At 41.0% G+C, this 24070-nt stretch overlaps 3 protein-coding genes across 7 annotated transcripts; 2 read left to right on the top strand and 1 right to left on the bottom strand.

The window, feature by feature from the left end:
• The first annotated feature begins 1030 nt into the window (after window positions 1–1030).
• LOC135496082 (low-density lipoprotein receptor-related protein 12-like) lies at window positions 1031–11113 on the top strand. 3 transcript variants are annotated; one of them, XM_064785201.1, is made up of 7 exons: window positions 1031–1058; window positions 7765–7884; window positions 8666–8787; window positions 9229–9358; window positions 9648–9779; window positions 9903–10031; window positions 10437–11113. In XM_064785201.1, the coding sequence occupies exons 1-7, from the start codon at window positions 1046–1048 to the stop codon at window positions 10517–10519; spliced, it is 729 nt and encodes a 242-aa protein (XP_064641271.1). In that variant the 5' UTR covers window positions 1031–1045; the 3' UTR covers window positions 10520–11113. The 3 variants fall into 3 exon arrangements, with proteins under 3 accessions (XP_064641271.1, XP_064641273.1, XP_064641272.1); XM_064785203.1 differs by lacking the exons at window positions 1031–1058; window positions 7765–7884; window positions 8666–8787; ... (2 more) ...; window positions 9903–10031; window positions 10437–11113 and adding exons at window positions 2039–2475; window positions 3770–3891; window positions 4444–4573; ... (1 more) ...; window positions 5598–5726; window positions 6392–7519; XM_064785202.1 differs by lacking the exons at window positions 1031–1058; window positions 7765–7884 and adding an exon at window positions 2359–2475.
• A 1485-nt stretch (window positions 11114–12598) lies between these two features.
• On the top strand, window positions 12599–19826 carry LOC135495799 (uncharacterized). Of its 2 annotated transcripts, XM_064784722.1 has the most exons (7): window positions 12599–12757; window positions 13218–13469; window positions 13856–14002; window positions 14475–14600; window positions 16379–16465; window positions 17641–17819; window positions 18361–19826. In XM_064784722.1, exons 1-7 carry the CDS (start codon window positions 12667–12669, stop codon window positions 18436–18438), a joined length of 960 nt encoding a protein of 319 aa, XP_064640792.1. In that variant the 5' UTR covers window positions 12599–12666; the 3' UTR covers window positions 18439–19826. The 2 variants fall into 2 exon arrangements, with proteins under 2 accessions (XP_064640792.1, XP_064640793.1); XM_064784723.1 differs by lacking the exon at window positions 17641–17819.
• An 18-nt stretch (window positions 19827–19844) lies between these two features.
• On the bottom strand, window positions 19845–23948 carry LOC135495800 (NADH dehydrogenase (ubiquinone) complex I, assembly factor 6-like). 2 transcript variants are annotated; one of them, XM_064784724.1, is made up of 8 exons: window positions 23818–23948; window positions 23450–23549; window positions 23117–23296; window positions 22524–22626; window positions 22247–22380; window positions 21907–22008; window positions 20540–20596; window positions 19849–20160 (listed from the first exon to the last, which is right to left on the bottom strand). In XM_064784724.1, the coding sequence occupies exons 1-8, from the start codon at window positions 23850–23852 to the stop codon at window positions 20032–20034; spliced, it is 840 nt and encodes a 279-aa protein (XP_064640794.1). In that variant the 5' UTR covers window positions 23853–23948; the 3' UTR covers window positions 19849–20031. The 2 variants fall into 2 exon arrangements, with proteins under 2 accessions (XP_064640795.1, XP_064640794.1); XM_064784725.1 differs by lacking the exon at window positions 20540–20596 and having other exon boundaries at window positions 19845–20160.
• Between the last annotated feature and the right edge of the window lie 122 nt (window positions 23949–24070).

Below are 24070 nucleotides of genomic sequence, written 5' to 3'. Positions count from 1 at the left end.
CAAAAGCTGTGCAATAAGTACAGTATTAGACGCATTTATTGGTTATTCTTATATTTTTCTGCTTGCATTGTTTTTGGCATAAAGCTGCATATGTTCGAGCTTTTTCACCTCGAGATACATGACGGTGTGTCACGCAGAGAAGCATCCTGACTAGATACAGGTTTTTGATACTCCTACCTCGTACACAAAATATCGAGAGGCGGAGTAGGCCTATATTGAAAATAACTGGTTATTATGTCAGGATGGTAGAGAAGCTGTAACAGGTTAAAGTTAACCTGGGGGTATGTACATGTACATGTATATATGTGCAAGACACATGATGATGCCGGTAAGTTACTATGCCAGATTACTACAGGCACCAAAGTACAGCACGTGCTCAGCGGTACAAGCGGGCTACAAATAAATTTGTCACGTTGTACAAAAGGATTGTCACTTTCATTCTTTTCATCGCAATTTCTGCACATCTCCGTATTGCTTCCGGTCGGTTACCAGGCAACAGTTATTACGAGGCTGCGATCAACTGATCGAAGAACCAGGTATATATAATTCAAACGGGAAGCGCGGACTAAGGTTGTCAGTATCGTGAATGGATTATCTCAAGTTTCTTGAATTGTGGCGAAACTCGGCACACACAAGCAAGTGACGTCATGGGTCATGGGCTCTGATGGCTTAAAGAAAATTTGATTATTGGAAGAATTTTGCCGCGAACCTCTCTAACAGCGCGGATCATTCAGGTCTTTTAGCATCACAATCAGCTGGGCAGGTTGGATGCTTTGTAGGCCCATGATTTCGATTTTGCCTTTCTCCAGGCTTCCCGTAAGTGGGTTTTAGTATTCTCCGCTTCTCGATTTTTCCATCTTTGTTATGACGAAGGAGTGAAAAAACCTGAATCTCGGGATATTCAAACATATCGAAGGCTATCCTCTCTACTATTACTGACATCTATTATTCCGTGAGGTCCTGAATGTAACACAGGCACGTGATGAGGATATCCGAATCGTTCGATCTTTCACAAACGCACAGAAAACACACAACCTAGAAAAAAATGGGTGATACAGGTATTACATGTATTTTCTGACTGTGTGTAAGTTTATATATCAGTGAAGCCGGGGCTGGTCGAGCGCTGCGCAGGAGTCTACGATATTGCTTGTGAGGTGATTGGCTCAAAACCGCATGTGGGGGACGAATTTTGACTGGAGTTGTCGATTATTTGTGGTGACGGTCAAGGCAAAGGTAGGGCTCTCTGATTTATTTGTGATAGCTCATAACTCGTTGTGTTGGTGATCGGCAAGAAAGTGCTGGCCACTGAGTAGTTAGCTAGTTTTAGTGAAGAGACCTTTGGTGAAAGGTCCTGAGAGCAATGAGTCTGTTGTAGGAGCAATATTTCAATCTACATGTACATGTATATGATCACCAGAAAAAGGATCATTATTTGTGGACACTAATTACACCTTCCTCGGTACTTTCTGTCAGTAACGGTCATTCATATCAGAGTGGCACCTTTAGGGAGATTTTACAAAGTCCTCGACAAGCCAACGCGAACGCCAATCCCATTGCCGATATATATCGTGATAAGGAAGTCAAACAATGGGATTGGCGTCAGCGTTGACGTTTCGGGGTTTTTACGAAAGCTCCCTATAGAAATCGGAGTCAACGTGAACTGCTAACTTCCAACTATGGATCATTTTCTGAGTATAATAGTTATCATTTCAAAGTGGATGGCAGGATTACTTTGATCACTTTATATATGGCATTTGGACATATAACGATGGGGAAGATATTCGGTCCCCTATCGATAAAGGATTATGGTTGCACTCGAACAGTGTCGACTACCCTTTAGACTTATATATACATGTACCTCAGTATCTTACGGGTACATATCGTGTCGCGGATGAGGCACGCATGCCCGAAATGTGCTGGGTGTGGTTTTGCTTCTGGGAAAAATCCATTTCACAATAGGCCTATCGATGTATACGAAGGCCCTACTGTATGTTTGAATATCATTATGTCTGCTTTGGAGAATGGGATGTCACCTCATTTGCAGCTGTGTTTGGTACAAAATGGCTGTCTCATTGTCGCCGGCTGGACACGCACAAGTCACTTATCTATTTCATATATACATGTAATCAATTTATTTGAGACGTGACATCCTTGATAATACCATGAAACCACATGCTGCTATCGACAAACAATTTCCTGTCTTAAATGTAGATTATACCGGGAATTGGTTATCTGACCCAATAATATCCAATATCTACATGTATACATCCACAATAAAATGCGTTCCATTTGACTAATCAATCATACTTGTACATGTGACCATTTGATGCAACCGTCCCGTATCCATCTTTGGAGCTCGGAGCAGACGTCAAAACAAGATGGCCGTCATATATCCAAGGGGAATCATGTTGCTAGTCTCCCTCAGCGTTACCCTCTTACTGGTCGGGATAGCTGGGGCAGAATATACAAACAAGAGTAAGTATCGGCGGACCTTCTTGTATATTCTATACCATTATTTTATTTGATGTTTACCCATGTTCGTGTACCGAGTTCTATAGTGTTTAACCTATATACTTCAGAATGAATGTAGCCCAGACACTCGTTCTTTCCGTCTAACGCGTATCCTGCAGACTCCTATGCGTTTGCGTTATCACTATCGATACCCACAAAGTGAGTGGGTGAGTGATACTTAGCGCATGGGTCAAGATGTCTAACGCGGGGCGCCGTATAATCAGCTATATATGGCATGCAACCTGCAGAATCTCCCATCTCCCCATACCTTGCACAGGGTCATATTCATGCTCTTCCACTTGCATGCTACTGTTATTTCATTTCTAAATAATGGACATCGCCTAAGGTGTTGTGCTTTCTTCCATTAAATAACACTTAACCCCCCCCCCCCCCGTATTATGCTAGGAAATCATCAGTTGCATTTTCCATACATCTGTGTATATGATGTCTTTAATTAAGTAATGCCTCCGGTACCAGGACAGAGCTAACTGTGAAAAGACTTTTAATTAAAATACCTGTACCTGAAGAGTTGTCTCTCTTTAGTCTCTACCGAATCATAGTCAAATAAAACGTTTTTCTCCCATGGGGACATTTTTCGCTGTTCGTATAGCTATTAGACAGATCGTTTTTATACAGGGTATAGCTAATGCGACATTTGGTGATAGCAGACATATATATTGCCAAAGCCTTATGAATTATATACCTAGCTATAAGACGCTATAGCTCAAGGACCGCCGGCAGGTGTACTATTTACATGGTTCAAAATTGTCAACTTTATATATACTATATATTAGGACCAATGCTAAAATTCTTAAGGAATTCTGAAATGCACACCACATTTCATGACAAAATTATTGACATTTCCCACTGGCAAAATACCTCCATGTGAACGATAAACCTTTTCTGTAATCGATTTGTGACAATTGAGACGTATTGTTCGATCATCAGGGATCGTACATTTCAACAGAATCCGATTTATCACATTGGGTTGTCGGCAATCGAGGATAAATGAAGAAGCCAGTGTTTGTTATTCAAGTACTTCGAATTCGACTCCTCAAACTAAGACTGAACATTAAGGCCAGACAAACCAGATGGTTTCGTTGATGATATTTCGCGAGACACTATTGATTTTACCAGGTGGTTTTGTTTGCTTGTCCATTTTGTGGGGAAAATGGAAAATTACGCTATTGTATACATCAACATGTACTTCACATTCTGTACTTAAAACAATCTAAGATATTGGTCTGTACTATTTCAGTATATATTGACGAGAACTGCAATGGCGTTGTGACGACCGATGGCCACCTCGCCGGAGAGATTCTCCTTACCAGAGGCAAAGGTTGTGCTTCCGCGAAGTGTCAATGCTCATTTAGACTTACTGTGAGTATAGACACAGATTTTTAGAGCCGAATTGATGATGATGATGCTGATGATAAAACGAGTTTCTTAGAATAACAAAGAAATAATATAAAGCTCATTCAACGGAGACAAAAAGTTACAAATTGATATCATTAATTCCAGCTACGCAAAGCCCAAAACCAGTATTCGTTATGGATCTCTCATCTATGATGCTTGTAACTTTTGAGAGAAAAAATCGTATCAAATTTTAGAATCGGGCGTGGCTGTTGACGGCAGCCAACGATATCCTTTCATAAGTCCAATACCGCACGCTCAATACGTTGCAGGGAGGTTTGGCTATCCTCACCAACGACTACCGTACGATAAATGAATGTCGATGGTGTCATCCATAGTCCTGCCCGAATATACTGGTATTTAGGCCTACGTGACACTCGCAAATTGACCATCGCCGGGGTGGAATCTGGCCAATCCTCCTCTATCATGGGATTGACTATCATATTCATCAAGCATATTGTACTGTCAGTGCGCAAGGAGTATGCTTGTGATCTTTGTGTACACGTTTTTTCCTTCAAGGCTAGTGATCCAAGCAAAAGGTTAAAGGTCAGGTTCACGCAGCTCGACCTTGGAGAAGAATCAAATGAACAGCGTCTTGGAACAATAAAAATATATTCAGTGAATGATGAAAAAAAAGTTGACAAGACTGGTAAGCAGTTTTTTCTTTCAAATGTATAGAAAACCGCTGTGGTGTGTGCCACTGTCATTCGTCTCCACTGCGAAAAGTCAATTCCGTAGTATCACATTGCTGAAATAAGTTCTAGGCTCCAGTCTTAATTTGGGTAGTTAAACGTGATACGCCCTTCCTTTGGGCCTCTGTTACCTGAGGCTCCCCTTTGTATCCCAGAGGCAATTGCTATTTAGATTCTGTAAGCTTTCGGTTACTCTCAAGTTTCTCCATCAAAGTCTCTTATTATCCCTGATGGAGGTAAATGTACACCAATGATTACAGCGACCTGTCGCAAAATGGATGTATGACAACAGTGGCATAAAAAGGTCGCAAGAATAGGGCCATGTTTTACCATTTCAATTCCTATAAAGGGTGAATCAGTAAAAAAGGCACAAAAACCTACCCCGTTACTTGCAAGCCTTGATGCGACATGGTTCACATGTTCATAACATCCTCGAAAGTACTCACGTACATGTGCACATTATTCATCTCATTTCGTTTGTCCTTCAGCCGCGATGTCCACAGACCCAGAGGTCCGTGGCTCAGAGGTAGAAGCGGACATGAATGTTCTATTTTTCGATGTTAACCTCGGAACCTATTCGACTCCGAAGATATCGATGTACTATACAGTTTTCCATGAAGGTAGTGTTCGTGTATTTCAACAATTTCAAATATTTACGTTCAGATAATAATTAAGCCCGAAACAGTGACTTCATCAAGAGATAAAAGGTTTGCAGGTAAACATGACAAAGAGGTGCAAAAAGATTCACAGGTAATCCGTTGATTTATGCAAAAAGTTATAAGTTCACAGGTTATCCTTTGATTTATGCAAAAAGTTATAAGTCACAGGTAATCCTTTGATTTATGCAAAAAGTTATAAGTTCACAGGTAATCCTTTGATTTATGCAAAAAGTTATAAGTTCACAGGTAATCCTTTGATTTATGCAAAAAGTTATAAGTTCACAGGTAATCCTTTGATTTTTTAGAGCTTTCTATATTTCAGAAAACTGTGCAAAGGATGAGTTTTTGTGTGGCAACTACCAATGTGTGTCAAAAAGCCTAAAATGTGATGGGTATGATAACTGCGGTGATAAGTCGGATGAGAAGAAGGAGACTGCGTCGTGCGTCAGTGGTAAGACTTGGCTATTTTTGTCGACTCTTCTCTGTCGGTCCCATCGTTTAGGTGACCAATATTAGACATCGATGTCCACATGCTTTTGCAAATAACTTAGATTTTGGCGGCTTCAACCCATGATATCTATAGGCCTTATTCCCAGTCTGTGTAGGTGCAAAAGCACGAGGTTAATGAGAGTAAGGACGTTCAGATTTTGAACATAACATCACCCCGGAGAATCAAAATCCTTGGCTCACGTGCCAAATCCGGGTTCCGATCGCGTATATCTAAATTCCGAGTCCCTCGATAGGTTCCTCGTCGCATGAATGGTTCTACCATGGCATGCCTAAACATGGTAGCATTTAACTGATGCGTTCGTTCTGATCTAGAGATACTGCACCTAGTAAGCACGGACAACAGCAAAAGCTTTTCGCCTATCGGACTTCCCGAAATCCCCAGATCCGAATGCACAAGTATTCAGTGCGTCTTTGAAGGAAGGGAGCGCTGTTTTCCTAGGCGCATGATCGAAGGACTCGGAATTCAGGAATACGATATGACTTGGAACCTGGATTTGGCACGTTTACCATTTACCAGGTACGTGTACCAAGAATATCCTTTGGAGAAAATAACTGCACGCTTTCACACTCAAATCTCTTCTCAATCATGTTGTGTTTGTGTTTCAGGAGCCATTGGTGTGACTTCATCACCAGGTCAACTTTCTGTGATCACCCTAGCCGCCATCTTGTTATTGAAGCTATTTTTGTAAGCACGAAATCGTAAAGGCATTGTAGAAGTAAAAAAATTCCCTTCTTGAACCTGTATCACCAATGGTGCCCAGAAACGAGCTCTTCCATTTCAGCAGGAACCATGACATTGGGTGTGTAACATATTTGTCAAATTCTCCAGACGATACATGTGGATGCGCCTCATAGCCCATCCAGTGTGAGGCGCCATGTGAGAATTTTATCATTATTATGGTTTGAAACTAGGAAATTATTTCAAATAATTTAGGGAAATGATTAAATTCCCTCATCGCGCCTCATAATCCAGTGGCTAACACTGCTGGCTACCACGGAAAGGCCCGGGCAGAACCCAGGTTGTAATTCAAGAAACTAAACTCTCATATATGGCGATAGCCATTGCCTGATTCCATGTTGTAAATGTAGCCTTTATATTGGTTGTGATTCATTATCGGATGTCTGGTTGGTAATAAACTAGAATTTTCTATATATATAATTGTCATTGTTTTTTTTATTAGTTCGATTTTGTATCCGGCTTCAATCAGGAATCGGAAAATGTTGGTATCAATATCTTCTAAAATGCTCGACGTGTCTATTGGTACGTTGGCATTTCCACGCCAATGGATCGACCTTGGCTTAAATATTTCATTTCAATTGTGACACTCCTTTTCAAAACCACTTGTTGCAGAGCAGAATCATACTTGTTCGGCACAGATAGCACGGCCATGATCACATACGGGGTTTGACTGGTCAAAACATGTCACCTGACGGGAAGTCCCACATGATTTCTGCTTGCGAAAAGTGGCGAATTAACCTATAGTATCGTGAAACCACTTGTCGTAGACGAACTCCTTTCGAATTTATTTGTGGCTCAGGAAAATAGATATACAGTTGTACACAATGCCGTAGTGCAGTTATCATGCATGCAAATTAGCTGAAACTTGGTATTATCATCTATAGGCTTTGTATATCTGTATACACAACGTCCATGGTGAAATTTATATTCAGTAAAGTTGCACAATTAGAAATTTTCAAATTCATCAATTCATACATTTTTAATATTTTAGACAAACGGCGTATATATGCCTTTAAATGTAGGTTATCCGGAATGAATTATATATTTTTTAAATCACTCCATCAAAAATGCAAATACATGTATGTGACCTTGTTTGACTCACGAACGGGGATGTTCTTTTCATGATATGACTAATATTAATGGTTTAGTTGATAAACCCATCGAGCGCGTGTGTACAAATCAATCATAGCCATAGATACGGCCTCTTTTCGCGTTCTGGATCCACAAACCTATCTTTCAGGTCGGAGCAGACGTCAAAACAAGGTAGCGGTCGTACACCCGAGGGGAATCATGGTGCTAGTGTCCCTCAGCGTAACCCTCTTCCTGGTCGGGATAGTTGGGGCAGAATATACAAACAAGAGTAAGTATGGCCCTACCTTACCCTATATATTCTATACCATTATGTTCTTTGACGCTTCTCATTACCGAGTATGATGTTTAAGCTTTTTGTGTTTTGAGTCGACCTATACAGGTACCACATCCTTTCTGTCTACCGATCGTTTTTCGGCTCTCCAACTGACTGTAGCAGTAGCAGACCTATAGATACTCTATCTGCTCACCTGCTCTTCCCGAAGCTCCTCTATTGCATGCTCATTTCGTTTCTAAATAATAGGTGTCGCCTCTTACATCGACTTCGTGTTCTCTTCAATTGCGAGTATGTACTGACTATTCGAAAAGCTGGATCACTGGACTGCTGGATTATGACTCGTGGATCACCAACGCCTGGATTGCTGTAGCTAGCACTGATTGCAATACTATGTAGTGAGGCCTACTGGTATAGGCCCTCCGTGTATGTTGCAATACTCAGCCTCATGCTGTCTTCATCACAACTATCTAATCAAATGCCCGACTCAATTACGTTATCATTCACGCTTTCAACAAACATTCTGTCTGCTTTGTATGTCATATAGAACCGCGGTAATAGCCCGGCCATTTTTTCTGGTGAAGAGTCGGAGACTGGGGAATCAATGTCGGCAGTGCCAGTGTGTGCACTTGAAGCACATGGTTGGAAACGTTAGGGATTTGGCAATTTGACAATCCACCCAGGCGGTGGTGATCCATGAGTCACAATCCAGAAAATCCAGCAGTCTTGTGTTCCAGCTTTTTCGAATACCCCATATTCACGGTTCCCACTTTTTCAGTTTATATTGACGAGAACTGCAATGACAATGTGACAACTGATGGCCACCTCGCTGGAGAAGTTATACTTACCAGAGGCAAAGGTTGTGCTGCTACGAAGTGTCATTGCTCATTTAGACTTACTGTGAGTAGACATAGGTTTTAAAAAATGTCCTCAGAATAACATTACTCAGATTTGATATACATAATGATATACACATATATGTCAACGTGAAAATTAAATAGTTTTGTATGACCTCAAATAGAATACTGCAACATGATTCGTAAGCATACTTGCAAACGGGGTTTATAACATAACACTAATATGTAGTGTCCACGCGTCTTGCACATTCATTCCTATAATATGAAGGATTGACCAGAGACACAACCATTTTCGCCAAAACTTAAAATCCCATTAGAACTCCTTCAAAATGAAGTGAATTCCCATTTCGATACTTTGAAGTATGAAGTTTTGGATGAAATATAATATTACGTTCAAATGCCGCACTTTCAGTATAAAATCCCCAGATATCCGATTGCCATTATTGCGTGTGCGCCTTGTGATCCTTGTGTATTTTCATTCAAGCACAACGATGTGAGCAAAAGGTTAAAGGTCAGGTTCACCCAGCTCGACCTTGGAGAAGATTCAAATAGACAGTGTCTTGGAACAATAAAAATATATTCAGTGAATGGTGACATAAAAAAAGACAAGACTGGTAAGCAGTTTTTCTTTCAAATGTATAGAAAAGTCAAAAGGCTTCGGCCAAAAGGTGTTCAGTAAGTTACGCTATTTTTCTACTGTTTGATGTCATGTTTTATGAGGCGACTGGTGGCAAATTCCGACTGAAGATTTCGACTCCTATACAGGGTGAATAAAAAAAAGGCACCAAAAGTAACCTGTTTAAAAGATATACACTGTCAAGCCAAAAGACGGAGTGGCTCACATTTTAGCAACATCTTTGAAAGTGGTGATAACTCTTGCGTCTCATTTTGTTTTGCTTTCAGCCGCCATGTGCACAGACCCAAACGTGGCAGGCTCAGAGACACTAGCGGACATGAATGTTCTATATTTCGATGTAAAACTGGGAAGCTACGACACGCCAAAAGTCTCGATGTTCTTTACCGTTTTCCATGAAGGCAAGTTTTAGCCAGTTTAATTCAATAATTCCACATACATATTTAGAAAATAATTTATACGTTATGCTCATCGTCACAACTCTAAACGTCCTTTTAGCAGTTCTTCGATTTTGTATATTTCAGCTAAATGTAAAACGGATGAATTTCAGTGTGCTCTTAAACCGTACCCGTGTGTGTCAAATAGCCTAAAATGTGATGGTTATGATAACTGCGGTGATAAGTCGGATGAGGAGAAGGAGACTGCGGGATGTGGTAAGGATGAGATCTGGCTATTATTCATTCTCCAAAGTAGATATATTCAAGCATCTATTCCCGGGACTTTTTATCCAAGGACATTTCAGGCTTCTAAACAAAAGTATTCTACAACGCGCTTTTAATGTCCGAGTTTTTACGGTAATGGCTTCTAAATAACCATAATACGTCCGAATGCATGTACAATATGTTTGGAGACTATTTCCAAGAGACATTTTCTGCTTCCTAAAAGGGTTTACAGACTGCTTGCTTGCTCATGGCGGGGCAATAAAGTAAAGAAATGGCAAAGTTGGCCATTTATACAAAAACGCATTGGAAAACGCCAGAAGACAACATATACATGCTTTCACACTCAATTCACCATATAGTTTTCAGCGTCGTTTCATAGTTCTTTTTTTGTTTCAGGTGCCATTGGTGTGACTTCATCAACGTATCAACTTTCTGTGATCACCCTAGTCGCCATCTTGCTACTGAAGCATTTTTCGTAACCATGACGTCAGAAAGGCAGTTTAAAAGAAAGGATACACAATACCCCCTCCCCCCCGGGAAACCATACATGCCAATTTCCTCGCTCAGCCACTTTGGTACACTCTTATTGCGGAAGTTCTTGCGGGTTACTGCAAGTCTATATCTGTACAAACACCATCCCCGAGCATCAGTAACTGCATCCCCAAGTATTTAACGTAATGACATATATGTCTTGATTGTTTTTATGAAAAGAACAGTTTCCTGTTAGCAACTGCCATAAAGGAGAGATCCTACCTTGTTAAAAGTACCGAGTAAGGTTATATGCTCACATCAAAGGGAATATAAGACCATGAGGTTCAGGATGCTGTGTAAAATTAGGGGATCATTCTTATTTAGTGCTGAAGCTTCGTGCCGCCTCGTTTATTTTATCAACATATAAAAAACAAAACAAGCCCACGTACTCGGAAAATTATCGTTGTATGTGTAGTTGTTGTCTATGTGTGCTTGCCCAGGGTGCTTGCCAAGTAAATGTAAATGTATAGGCTATATATATTCGTTGTTTGTGATTCATTATCGGGTGTCTCGTTGGTAATAAACTCCGTGTCTAATAACAACAGTGACATTGTTGTTTTTTTAGGTTCTTTGTTCGTTCGATATTGTACCCAGCTTCAATAAGGAATCGGAAATTATTCTACTTCTGTCGTTTCTGGTGTGCTAGTGGCATTTATGTGCCAACATTGATTCACCTTCCCAATGAAAACCATTATACTTGTGCATATTGGGAAAAAGATTTGCCATCTGCAAGAGAAAGCCACGTTGATGCCGTATAGGGGGGTTAAAAGCCGATGAAAATTCTGATAATTTTTTGCGTACATGTAGGGCAATTAATGCCCGAGAATTAATGTCCCCATAAAAGGTCTTACCCCGACTCGATGCCTGACGGGTTTCGGTGCATTGCTATAGAAACTGACGGCCCTGGAATGAAAAAACCGCAATTTAAGCAAATCGTTCTCATGGTAGGCCTTCCCTTTTTCACACCGGTGTACAAGTAGAAAACGCCCCCCCCCCCCCATGAAAAAAGTGTCCGGCTCAGTCTGACGGGTTATTTGGTTCTGAATGCTTAGAGATTAAAGCGCGTATGAAATCCTTTGTTCCCCGGACTTTCTAGCCGAACAATTCAAACTTTTACATCGTCAGAAAGGAAGAGGGATATGCCTTAGGCAAAAAAGGAAGGCCCAATAGAAAGGGACGACCATACTTCAGACAACCAAGGCATCTGTAACTGTGGTTCGAGAATTATTTTATTGAAAAAAAGAGAGGCCAAGATATCTGATATTTGACTTTTTTAGATCTTTTTATCAGTTTGTCCCCGTTCAGTCCTGAACATATGTGTAGGAGACAGTAGGACAAACCCAGATGTGACAGGTTAATGCCGCAATTTCCTTCCAAAGATAACACCACCATTAGTGCAGGTAAAATACTCCAACTAGTAGAGTCTTATCAATATATATATCTGTAATGTATCATTTTATTACTATAGTATAATGTATCGGGTGTCCCCAAAGAAAACACTTTTTTACTCGTAATATCTCAATTACAATGTATTCAAATGCTAAATTCTTTGAAATTTCTCGGGAACTATAGTCCTACAATATTTGGGAGAGCCCTGAAAATATCAAAACACAACATCAGGACAATTAACACATCTATTTCCGTCTGTGTTGAATCATCCTCCAATACCAGGGTCAGTCGCATGCTCCTCCCCTCGCACACTTTACTGAACTCGGTCATTAGTGCCGAGTGAGAGCTCTGAAGAAAGGATGTCCAAAATAAGAACTGAATTAGATAGGACCGATCTGATATGGAAAGACATGGCGTCATTAAAATATAATGTATACTAGGAGATCAGATTGTTTTGAACTAATGAATATGCCCCCGAAGTGTGCCATTTGACTCACTGTCTTTACTCTGATTAACGTCTAATCAATATAATTGACATCAGTTGTTGTCGATATTTGAAATATTAAGGCCAGAAAACGGTCACGTTCTCCGATATGCAATACAAACCATTATCTAACAAAGCCTAGATGTACTTTGTTCGTGATTGGTTGTAGAAAACAGGAACAGCAAACCCACTTTGCAGCTGTTGGTCACTAGAGAAGTCGAGATGGAGTCAACAGCATGGTTAGTTGCCGCCCTGGTCCTCCTGCCGATCTACCAGGCAGCCTCCATGTCGAAAAGGAAAAATTACTATCCCTGTAAGTATATAGATACGGTGAAATAATTTGTATAAGAAACCTTCTCTAGCTCCTTTAAGCCCGTCCATACGGCGGCTTGAAGCCCGGTGTAGGCAATAGACGGTCATGGCCTCTACAGAACCATATACCACAGTAGGGCCGGGGACTTTTTCCAGGGGGACATTGTCTACTTCTTCACCGGGCTTGATGCAAAGAAACCCAACCCTTTCAACTTCTGGCGACTGGCGTAATAAGTCCTCAGCAACAGCAGGATCATTTCCGGATTACAGCAGACAAGTCCTGGCTTTACATGTATAGTTACAGTACTTTCCCTATAGAGTGTGGCATCAAAAACAGACGGCCATACTTCCACCCCATCCTACTACTTTTATTTGGCTGCAAGTATGTTTGTTTTCACACACAATAAAAAGATATTTGTGATTTAATGTGGCTAAGAATTAATTCATGATCATTTCTATAGATTACATGGAGGGAAACTGCGGAAAGACACTATACACCGACGAAACAGGCGTAGTGGACGTCTATCTTACCAAGAATTTCGGATACGAACCCCGCAGTTGTAACTTCACCGTGAAGACAAGGAACACCCGCCATCAAGTCCAGGCGCATATCATTCAGGTGGACACCAACCACCAGAAGTTCACCAGCTGCCAAACTTCGGACAATCTCCAGTTGTATTCGGTGAATGAGGATCGGAACAGACTCCTCACTGGTAGGTAACTTCTCTCATCTTCACCCTCAATGTATTGACATTGCTCAGCTTCCAGACAACGTGCGGCCACTGGAACTTCAGTATGAACTTCGCTGACCCTGCGCCATCTTTCTTTCACCAGATGACGGCACCGTCTTTCTTTGGAGTTTGTAACATACGATGCACTTATCATCAAATCGAGCAATGACTGTTCCTCTCGACAAAACCAGAATGTCATACCAGAGTCTTACTCTAGTTGCCTGACTTTTTATTGAAAGACTCTGGTAATGGAGTCTTGCAATTGTTTCGAAGATGACCAAAGAGAGGTTCCGCTACGGAGCCTTAAAACTTGTCGGTACCGGTTTGGTGTCAAGTCGCCAAAATGTAAGCTTATCTCCTATATCCAGGGGATGGTGTATGCGGCACAGAGGTCAATTCTCCACATCAAATGATCGAGTCGGACCAGACGGCGATGCTGTTGGCGTTTACGAGCCAGGGAATAACGGATGTGCCCTACAGGGGCTTCCATCTCAGAATCACGGAGTTCCATCCAGGTAAAAGAAACCTTGTCAATTTCTTTGTAGTTTTGTTGGATTCTTCAGCGTTCATCATTTCACTCTAGCAGCATCTTCATGATTATCGGCCTTGCCATTTACCACTTTCCTAACATTGACTTGGCAGACGGTGCTCAAAGCACACTGATCTTCACAATTTCGCGTTCTGCGGCCATGACCTCGCAGTCACCGGGTGGCAGAGGCAGAATACGGACGAATTTGAATGCTCAACAGATGATGCATGTATCATAAATGAATCACTCCCATAAAGTGTTAACTTAAACAACAGTTGGTATACTGTCAGGAACAGTTAGTTACCCTTCTTATATTTGTACACTCTCGGTTCTTATCAGCATACGCGTGAACATGAATGTTTGCATCCAAGTTTGGTTTTTGGTCATTTTAAAAGACAAACATTTCTAGAAATGTCACCATCACCAACTCGCCAATTCAATCATGTTCCTACTTGCAGCGGAATGCCAACCAGACGAATTTACCTGCGGGAACTACAAATGTATAAAGAGCTTCCTGACCTGTGATGATGTGGACAACTGTGGGGACAAGACCGATGAAGACGGGGATATGGCGGGATGCAAACGTAAGTCGAATCTTATCGAACGATTCTGATTGGTCAAACGTACAGAAATAGTTTCCTTCCTAATGGGACAACGTTGGCATGAGATATGTTGGTTTTTATACAAAGATAGCTTCCAGTAGGGCCGTGACTTCTCTAAGCAGGGTAATGTTTAAATCATTGAACTGCAGTAAACAGTGAACTAGAACGGTGTGTAACCCGAGGCCGTCCAAAAATTCACAAGCCATGCCCAAAACTGCCTCGCAACACTGTCGAAAATCTTATTTTAGAGATCAGGATCAGTCTGATACTATCCAAGTGGCGGCGCATGGTGGCAGGCATAGGTACTGTCCTCCTGGCCAGGTAAATTCCACGCCCATGTTGTCCCTTTAAATTGCGTTTGTGGCGAAGTCCGTTTCAACTTATCGAAAAAAGTACATGTATCATCAAAGGTTGGGTGATACGTTATATCATATCCTTTTAGACAAAGTCGCCTAAAGGCAAATCAACTCATCAGTGATTTGATGAGTGCCTAGCTAGCATCGGCTGTAACTTTCTGCTTTTTATCAGGGAAAAGTTGGTTGGAGAGATTTCTTGGAGATAGGCGCCGTTAGATACAAACGAGGGTGAGTTTCCCTCCACTAAACAGGTGTAGGATTCGTGAGTGTTTCTGTGTGTGAGTGTTTCCCCTACATAGGCCTCTAACGGTTAGTGTTCTCGGCCAGTGGTCGCCTTATCCATTAATAGGAGAACGATAAGGGAAACACTGAAACATTAGAAACACTGACAGATGTTACATTGGCAATAGGCGCAGGGTTTGTCATGTTGGTTTCGTGGTTTTGCTTCGGTTTGGTATATGGTTTCAGCCCGCTGATAAGCAATAACATGTAGTTGAAGCTTCTTATTGCGCTATCATGCTATTAAAGGTACGTTTCCAATTGCTAAAACTGCACGGATTTCGGCAGTAGCCGCTGTACGAGTGGAAATTGCTTGAAGCTAGAAAACACTTTTGGTTTTAAGATATTACCATATGAGTCCCCGGCCCATTCGGTTTGCTGGTGACTGTCCAGTTCGCTAAAGGTTTGCTGATGAGGCCAAACCGCCATTCGCTTTTGAACGTTTTCTTTTAGAAGCTAATCGCGCTCCATGCGCGGGGAAGGTTTCAGTTTGGGTATATGAACTTTTAATATGCTTTTCTGCTTGGTCCTAGCTATTCAGGAACAGAAAGTAATATATATCATCACCACCAAGATTTCGAGTAAATTGAGCCGGTTATGAAAAACTCGTTAACTAATAAACTACCTCTTCAATGCATAAAGAAGAATTACGTTTCGAAAACATTTCTCTAAACTATCCATCCAGCCTATGACTGGGCCGCACACAAACGACATTGAAAACGTAAAATGGACAAAGCGTTTTCACTGTTTGTGTTAACATAAACAATAAAAACACCCCCGTGATTGGAGATTAAAAAGAATAAATAAAAAATTGTTTATTCTAATCTCAAAGTAGAGCTTCGTCCATTACAGGTAGACCAAGAATTCGATGGAACTAGACCGTGGGAAAGTCAAGCAGTAAAGTATTGCAGAAGAAACAATTTTTGTCAGTACACTATATGGAATAAAATATATCGCCATAGTCCAATTATCTTGCCTTGTTCTTTATATATTTTTCATAGTCTCGGATTTTTGTCGATTCCTTCGTTTGAGAAAATGGTAACATTACTTAAATCTACGTCTGAATTAGTTAAGTCTGAATTTGCAATCTTTTTCGCTTTTCACCGATTGCTTTTCTTTTTCCAGTAAGCAGAAGACATAGCAAACGAGATGTCAATTCTAATGACGTCATCACAAAAAAGGAAATCAATGATATGATCAGAGCTCATCCAGGTACACAAAAAAGGAATTCTTCAAAACGTTGTACCTTGTAAATAATCTTTTCCACACATGTATGCACAATAAATGTATATTTACTTCCGTATTTGTACAGTTGCTGTCAAACAGCGAAATCCTGATTCAGGATTTTTCGCCTTGGTATAATTTGATACCAATATATTCCCTCTCAACTTTGTACATGGTCGCTTAACGTATATCCTTGATAAATTTAATGATAACCAGGTAATATTGAGATATGACAAAAACAAATGAGCTATCTCGAAAGCTGGGCAAACATCAATACATGCCGATCCACCGTCGTTGTGCAGGAGACTTTAGGACTGATATTTATCGCCGATAAGTCGGCATGCAAAGCTACATCGATTAGGATGTTAGGCCACATGGTACAACAATTACACCATTTCCGTTTTGACGAAGAGACTGGCCAATGGTACATGTAACTTAACTAACAAAGGAATAACGGCTTTTCAAACAGGTTGGTAGTGGTTTTAAAGTTTTATTGATGAGAGAAAATGGTTTATGATAACTCCTGTCTTCCTCTTCTGCGTTCGGGATTTTTGAGATGCACGCGGGACAGTCGGCCCGCTTTTGGTTATGAAGTCAGCTGTAGAGAGTTCCGCCTCGGTTGGCACTACTCAGCGCAACATGATGGTTAGGGACAATAGCGAGGGATAAAACATGTCGTCTCAGGATGGCACAAGCTTTAACAAGGTATACATTTTGTAGATAACCATGTGGAAAACATCAGCCTTGTATAGAGCTTTAAATTTTCTTGCTTACTCAGAAAGATCATGCTACTGCATCCCGAAGAAACATCCTTAACTCTGAGCCATTACGCGGTTCCGAGCATTTCCTCCCGGGGCGAGTCCCTGATCGATACGGGTGTCTTGGAAAACTTATCCCCTTGTTTTAAAAACCCAATTCGATCAGTTCTTATTCTACAAGGACATCGAATCTAGGGCTCTTTGGGGGTACACAATGGTAAACTAAAAGTCTCACATTAAAACCTCCATCCAGTATAAGTATACATGTATAGAATTATTTGTTCTCCGGACATTCTGTCCTGGGACATTTCAAAGTGTTAAACCGGCGCTCAAAGATGGCAAAAAAAGCTACAGGTTGTGCACCAAAGGTCACAGTTACATTATAATGTTTTCACTTTTCTTCAGAACTCAGCAAGTCCACCGTAATGGACTCGAACAACAAAACCGATTCCAACGGCCTGGGTGGGACGGGGTCCAAATTCACCAATACCATTCTCATGATAGTCGGGGTGACTGTGGGGTCAGTTCTCATCATAATCTCAGTGGTGGCTTGCATAGTGAATAGGAGGTTAAAGACGGACAGGGTAAGGATACGTATCCCATGATGATATGATTCAGAGGTTAACACTGAAGGACATAGTATGGGCCCAACTTTACTACTCACTAGCAGCAATTTCGTACGGAGGACGTTCGCGATCATTGACGCACTGAATTGAATTAACATTGGCCTTGGGAGTGTGCCATCACTCCAGGGATTATAGTGTACCGTCCCCGGGTGCCTTCCAATTGGTATTTGCTAGTTGTCCCTGTCCGTGACAGAGTATACCAGCACACCAATCAAGAAGTCCCCCAGGGTAAACATTCCTATTCCCAAGCATGTCCAGGGCAAGGTTGTGACTTTGTCCTCCACTGTACGGAGCTGTATCTCAATACTTGATGTGAGGTGTTCTTTCGGACATTTGAGGAAATCGATACCTGATCTTATCTAGACTCCCGAGGCCTTGGGCTTTGTCATTCTATTCATACTTCCTCCTGAGGTTGGGCCGGGAGTGACGAGGCTGATTCCACTGCGTCGGGAGTGTACCTCTTGTCGAATTTAACAACTTTCATCCCCTTGATTTTCAGGTGGACATAGCAAGGTCCAGCTTCACATGGTCACAGACAAACGCACCCACGCTTGAGAGTCAGACATTTGGATACTGATGCAGGGATGTTGAAAGAGGTTCATGAAAGTGGAGATTATTCAAAGGGAACACTGCGATATGGGAACACTAATGCTCGTTTCATTCGGTGTCTTCTATTACAAAGTCACTAAACTTTGTTTTGTGAAGGGTAACACCGAGATGTGGGGAGGTTAAGGCATGCTTCATTTCGTGACCGGTATGATAGGTGACAAAGCTATTTCTGTCTGTTGACACAGAACACTGGATTATGGGAACGCTATGGAACAGTTCTTTCTGTCTGATCTATTGATAAGTTACAAAGCTCTTTCAGTCAATTGAAGAGGAACCTTGGGATTTTTTAACACTGATGCATTTTGTGTCCTCCATGATTAGACACAAAGCTATTTCTGTCTATTGAAGGAGAACACTTGGATGTGGAAACACTAATGCTGGTTTCATTCAGTGTCCTCTATGGTAAGACACAAAGCTATTTCTGTCTATTGAAGAACACTCGGATATGGGAACATTAATGCTGGTTTCATTCAGTGTCCTCCATGATAAGACACAAAGCTATTTCTGTCTATTGAAGGAGAACACTGGGATATGGGAACACTAATGCTGGTTTCATTCAGTGTCCTCTATGATAAGACACAAAGCTATTTCTGTCTATTGAAGAACACTGGGATATGGGAACATTAACGCTGGTTTCATTCAGTGTCCTCCATGATAAGACACAAAGCCATTTCTGTCTATTGAAGGAGAACAGTGGGATATAGGAACACTGAAGCATGTTCATTGTGTGTCCCCTATCATAAGACACACAGCTCTTCCTGTTTATCAAAGGACATGGCAATATGAAATTCATTTCCAATTAATTGCTCGGTCCTCATTCTTCTTTCAGATCTTATTCCTTTTGTCTGCTCTTGGGCGTCAGTAGGCATGCAAAATTTTGTTAGCATCTTTAAATCTAAGAACATTTATGTTAAGTTGTGCAAAGACATTATTATAAACGGTAGTCGTTCAGCAATTGGGAAAAGCTTCAATTTTACTGTGAACAAGTATAGGTGGGACCGATTTGAGCTCCCAAGTTTACCCCAAATGACTAAGGATATTGTACAAAGAAGTACTCAGAATTGTAGTATAGACTTGAGACTGGTGGCAGCCCAAATTAAGGAGTTGCTAGGTATTAGAGAGAATGGGTTAGGTATCTTGACGATGAATGAGATTGTCGACATCATTTTTCATCTGTGTGTTAATTAATTTCCACTTGTCATTATTGTAATACGTCTAATTAATGCACGCACTATACATGTAAATGCACTGCACCATTATGCACTAGGTTAAGAAGTGTACTCTTTTGATGTACGAATAAACATACATATATATATATAAAAATGCAAAATGATGCACCACTCAAAAGCATTTACTAGTCATGTTCAAACGTCATAGACAGTGAGCCAATGGATGTGAACAAACTTGTAAATAAACGGAAAAACCGAACTGAAAATAAACTTACAACTCAACTGATTTTTGCCAAGTTCTTTTTTAAAATATGCAAATGACTATATACAGTATAAATAACAAAATAGTTCTACAGAAGTCACTGAGTGTCTCTACTAGTCATATTTCTTTGTCAGTATTTTCCTCTCATTCTCTGCATCCATAATGATATCGGTAACCAGTGATTGCGCTGCTGTAACTTAGAGTCGAATACGTTGAAATCGACTTGCTGTAGTATCTTCAGGTAATTTCTAATGGATGCCTGGAATGATAAAAGGTCATTGCTCTTTTAATGAGTGGTCCCAAATGGCCCAGTTGTCTAAAAAATGATGATGAACAGAAAAGTACGTTAACACCAATTGCAAAAATAACCATGTCACTATTAGTATTGTGAGATGACTTTAAACTGCTGGTCCCTATAGACTTGATGGTGGCTGGATTTGATTTTGGAGTCTCCTTCTCTGAGATGTCCTGCCGTCCAAGGCCGACAACTTTTACTTAGGTTTGTTATTCAGAGTGTTTCTTCTCCTGATTGCCAACTAAGCATATGGAGGCCAGTCTCCCCAAATTTCTCAACTTAAATTTTAAAACTTGTGAAATAACCAAATATTATGAACATGATATGGGGAGAATCAACTTACTGTTGGAAGAAAAGCTATTTTTGCATCCTTTGGTACTTCTTTTTGTAAATCGACAGCCTGGAAGACAAACCACATCCTATAGGCAGGAGTCATAGGATAACATAGAAAAGGTATACATGTACATACATGTAAAGAATGCATATAGATACACAGTTACCAGGAGGCCTTTTCATAAGAGACAGGCTTGAACTGAAGTTATATTCTTAAATGAAATGGCCAGGGCCATTGTGCTCACCTCATGTGGAGGAAAGATGGATAAAGAGCATGGTATTGTGTCATGTAGTGTTAGGTTTGATGTAGGTCCAAGCAATTACAATTTCCCCAAAATGGCCAATTTACAGTACATTCGACCTCTGTGACCTTGAAAAGTAGGTCAAATCAAAGAAGACCCGGGTGACACATTGAATGGTTGTTAGAATTAGATGTACCTATGATATAAAATTGGTGCCAATCGGGCAAGTCATTACTAGGAATAATGGCATTTTGAAGAATTTAGGATTTGGCCCCCTCCCTGGAGGCCAAACGGCAAATCAGATCGCACCAAACTTCAGTACCTGAGATCACCTGACCAAGGGGTACATGTGTACTTAATTTGTGATCAATAGTCATTGCAGTTAAGAAACGTGCCATAGTTACGGCCTGACGGCGAATTTACGCCATTTGACCTCTGTGACCTTGACAAGAAGGTCAAATTAAAAACCTGTGTGACATATACTGTATGGTGGTTAGATGTACCCATGATATCAAATTGGTGGCAATCGGGCAAGAAGTTAAGGAATAATCACATTTTTAAGGTTTTTGGATTTTGCCCCCTGGTGGTCAAGTGGTGAATCATATTGGACCAAACTTCGGTCCCTGAGATCACCTGACTAAGGGGTAAATGTGTACCAAATTTGGTATCAATAGTCATTGCAGTTTAGAAACGTGCCATCGTTACATCCTAACGGCCAATTTACACCATTTGACCTCTGTGACCTTGAAAAGGAGGTCAAATCAAAAACCCGGAGGATATATGATGCACCTTTGCTAGAAGTACCTACCATATTTTTTTCAAAATTTCCCGACTACTATTAAGGGAGATATTGCATATTTTCACTTTTAACGTTTTGCCCCCTGGTGGCCAAACCATGAAACGAATCGGACCGAAACTTGGTCTCCAAGGTGTCATTACATAAGGGTACATGTCTACCAAGTTTCAACTCAATAGCTCTAACAGTTACGAAACGTGCCCTGCTAACGGACGACGGACGACGACGGACGACGACGACGACGACGACGACGACGGACGACGGACGCCACGGTATGGGATAAGCTCACCTCTGCTAAGAGGTGAGCTAAAGAGGAGATAAGTTGACATAAAAGCCTACCTTATCTAAATGTTGGTGTGCATTGCCAGCAATGTCATACGCAACATCTTTCATCTTCTGTTCAGTGGAACCCCTAATGACCTCCTCTTGGGACACGTCATGCTGAAATAGTGAAGAAAATGTCCACATTGGGCCTTCTCGTCACTCTAAACACCTTGTAAATTTGGACAGAAGTTCCTTCAGCTACTCTACAATTTATTGATATTCAGCATAAGGACAGCTGAGGCAGTGGACTGGGGTACATGGTAATAATCAGGTCTGGTCTATACTCGATATCCTGATTTCAATTCAATTACATACAAATAGAGAAGAAAGTGAACACAACGAGTTCAAATCTTACCAACAGCATGAGCTCAAGAGGAAGATAGACCCGTTGTCTGCCGGCATTGAAAGGAACCGCCCGGAGCTGTGTGACTAGACCCTGCGCCTTCCCTATGTGACTAGCGGCGTGATCTGCATTGACATTCTTAATACCTGAAGATACATATTAAGAACCTTAATGTTTTGGGTTTAGTCATTAAATGGGTGTAAGCAAAAATGTATACATTTTCAGTAAAAAATTTATGTTCATGAAAAATAGGAAAATTTTTGGAGTCTGATAACTGTCCTCAACTCACCTAAAATCTCTAACAATAAGTAATACAGTGAGGACACAGTTTGTTCTGCATAGTCTTCCATGTCCTTCATACTTCTAAACTGTTGATCAGATAGATTTTCCGTCTGAAAGGAAAATAAGGCAACGTTGAAACCAAAAAGGAAAGACTCGATCATATCAAATGTGACCTGTCACACCAAATTGGGTAGTACGTCACCAGGCCTCTCACTAGCCACAGGCCTGGTGACTAATTAGTCCAGTATACTTAGACCAAACAGGGCTGGTGTGCGGAAGAGAAGGATAAAGTCAAGTTCTCTGATCAATCTCTTTTGCAGGACTTCCTGGTAATCTGATGAGAGACGGATGAAGACGTCATCCAGACCCTTGTGAACCGGAGCGTTATTGTGTCTACCCAGTGTCCTCTTTATACAAGTCTCTGTTGTGACAAGGCTGCAAAAAGAGCTCGATGTGTCAATACGGATACAGTATATTCCTGTTGTGCCAGTGCAGCATACACTTGTAGTTTGACAGAATCTAAAGCCAGATGCTTTGACTGGTAACATGAGGGGGTGATGAACTAGAAGTGGCCAGGAAAAGTTTCCTTATCCTACTTACTCTTCCTTCAATAATTCTCTTCAGCCAATGCTTGGATAATCCATGCCTTTTGACCGCTTTGTGGAGCTCTAACCCTACAGGGGAACGTGGAGGCACGTCTTTATAAATTCCTTCTAAACTGTCTTTCCAGAAGTGCATTCGCATGTAACCAATATTCTTGTCAGAAACCATATCTCGGATCTGAAGAATGAAGAATATAGATAGTTAAAAAAGTTATCAATTACCACTACAGGATAATTTAAACCATCAAGGACAGTGATAGCCAGTCCCAAGGATATCTTCGATATGGTCGGTGTGACCGCGTAATCAATACATATAGTAACATGTACTTACTTGTGCGACATCCACATTGAAAGCTCTTACAGCAAATGCTGAAGTTCTTGCAGATGACGGCAACAGAAGACTGCATAAGAAACTTTCATAATCATACTTTCTGAAAGTGCATGAATAAAAGAAATTTAGAATGGATTGCAGTTACCCAATATCACTTTGCAGCCTTATCAAGTCACCACATCTTATCTGCCATATTAATCTGGGATAATGGAAATGTATCATCACCATCATCATCAACACAGGCACATGGCTTTGTGCACCCATTTTGCATGGGAAACTGTTGACCTTACAAATTACAATGTACACAACCTCTGTTAGTCTGTACATAAATGTACAGGGTGCATAGGAGGGTGAAATTGAATGCCTACCTGACTGTGTCCATGCAATATTCAGCATGTGTCATTGATCTTTTTGTGGTCGCCCATCGTCTGGCAACATATTCATTGTTTGCAATGCATCTTAAGCACTGGGATTGTTTGTAAATAGATGCGAAATGAGTTTTCGGCAGAGCCGGCAAAATTTTCAAGGGCGCAGCCATATTGAATTTTAATCCAATCGCATTGCTTGTTTTAACTTTTCGCCGATTTCAGCCAATAGGAATGAGCCTTCTATCGAAGTTCG

Source organism: Lineus longissimus, chromosome 11, assembly GCF_910592395.1.
Source record: "Lineus longissimus chromosome 11, tnLinLong1.2, whole genome shotgun sequence".
Taxonomy (NCBI): domain Eukaryota; kingdom Metazoa; phylum Nemertea; class Pilidiophora; order Heteronemertea; family Lineidae; genus Lineus; species Lineus longissimus.
Note: the sequence above shows the minus strand (reverse complement) of the source record. Positions and strands in the feature narration are given on the sequence as shown.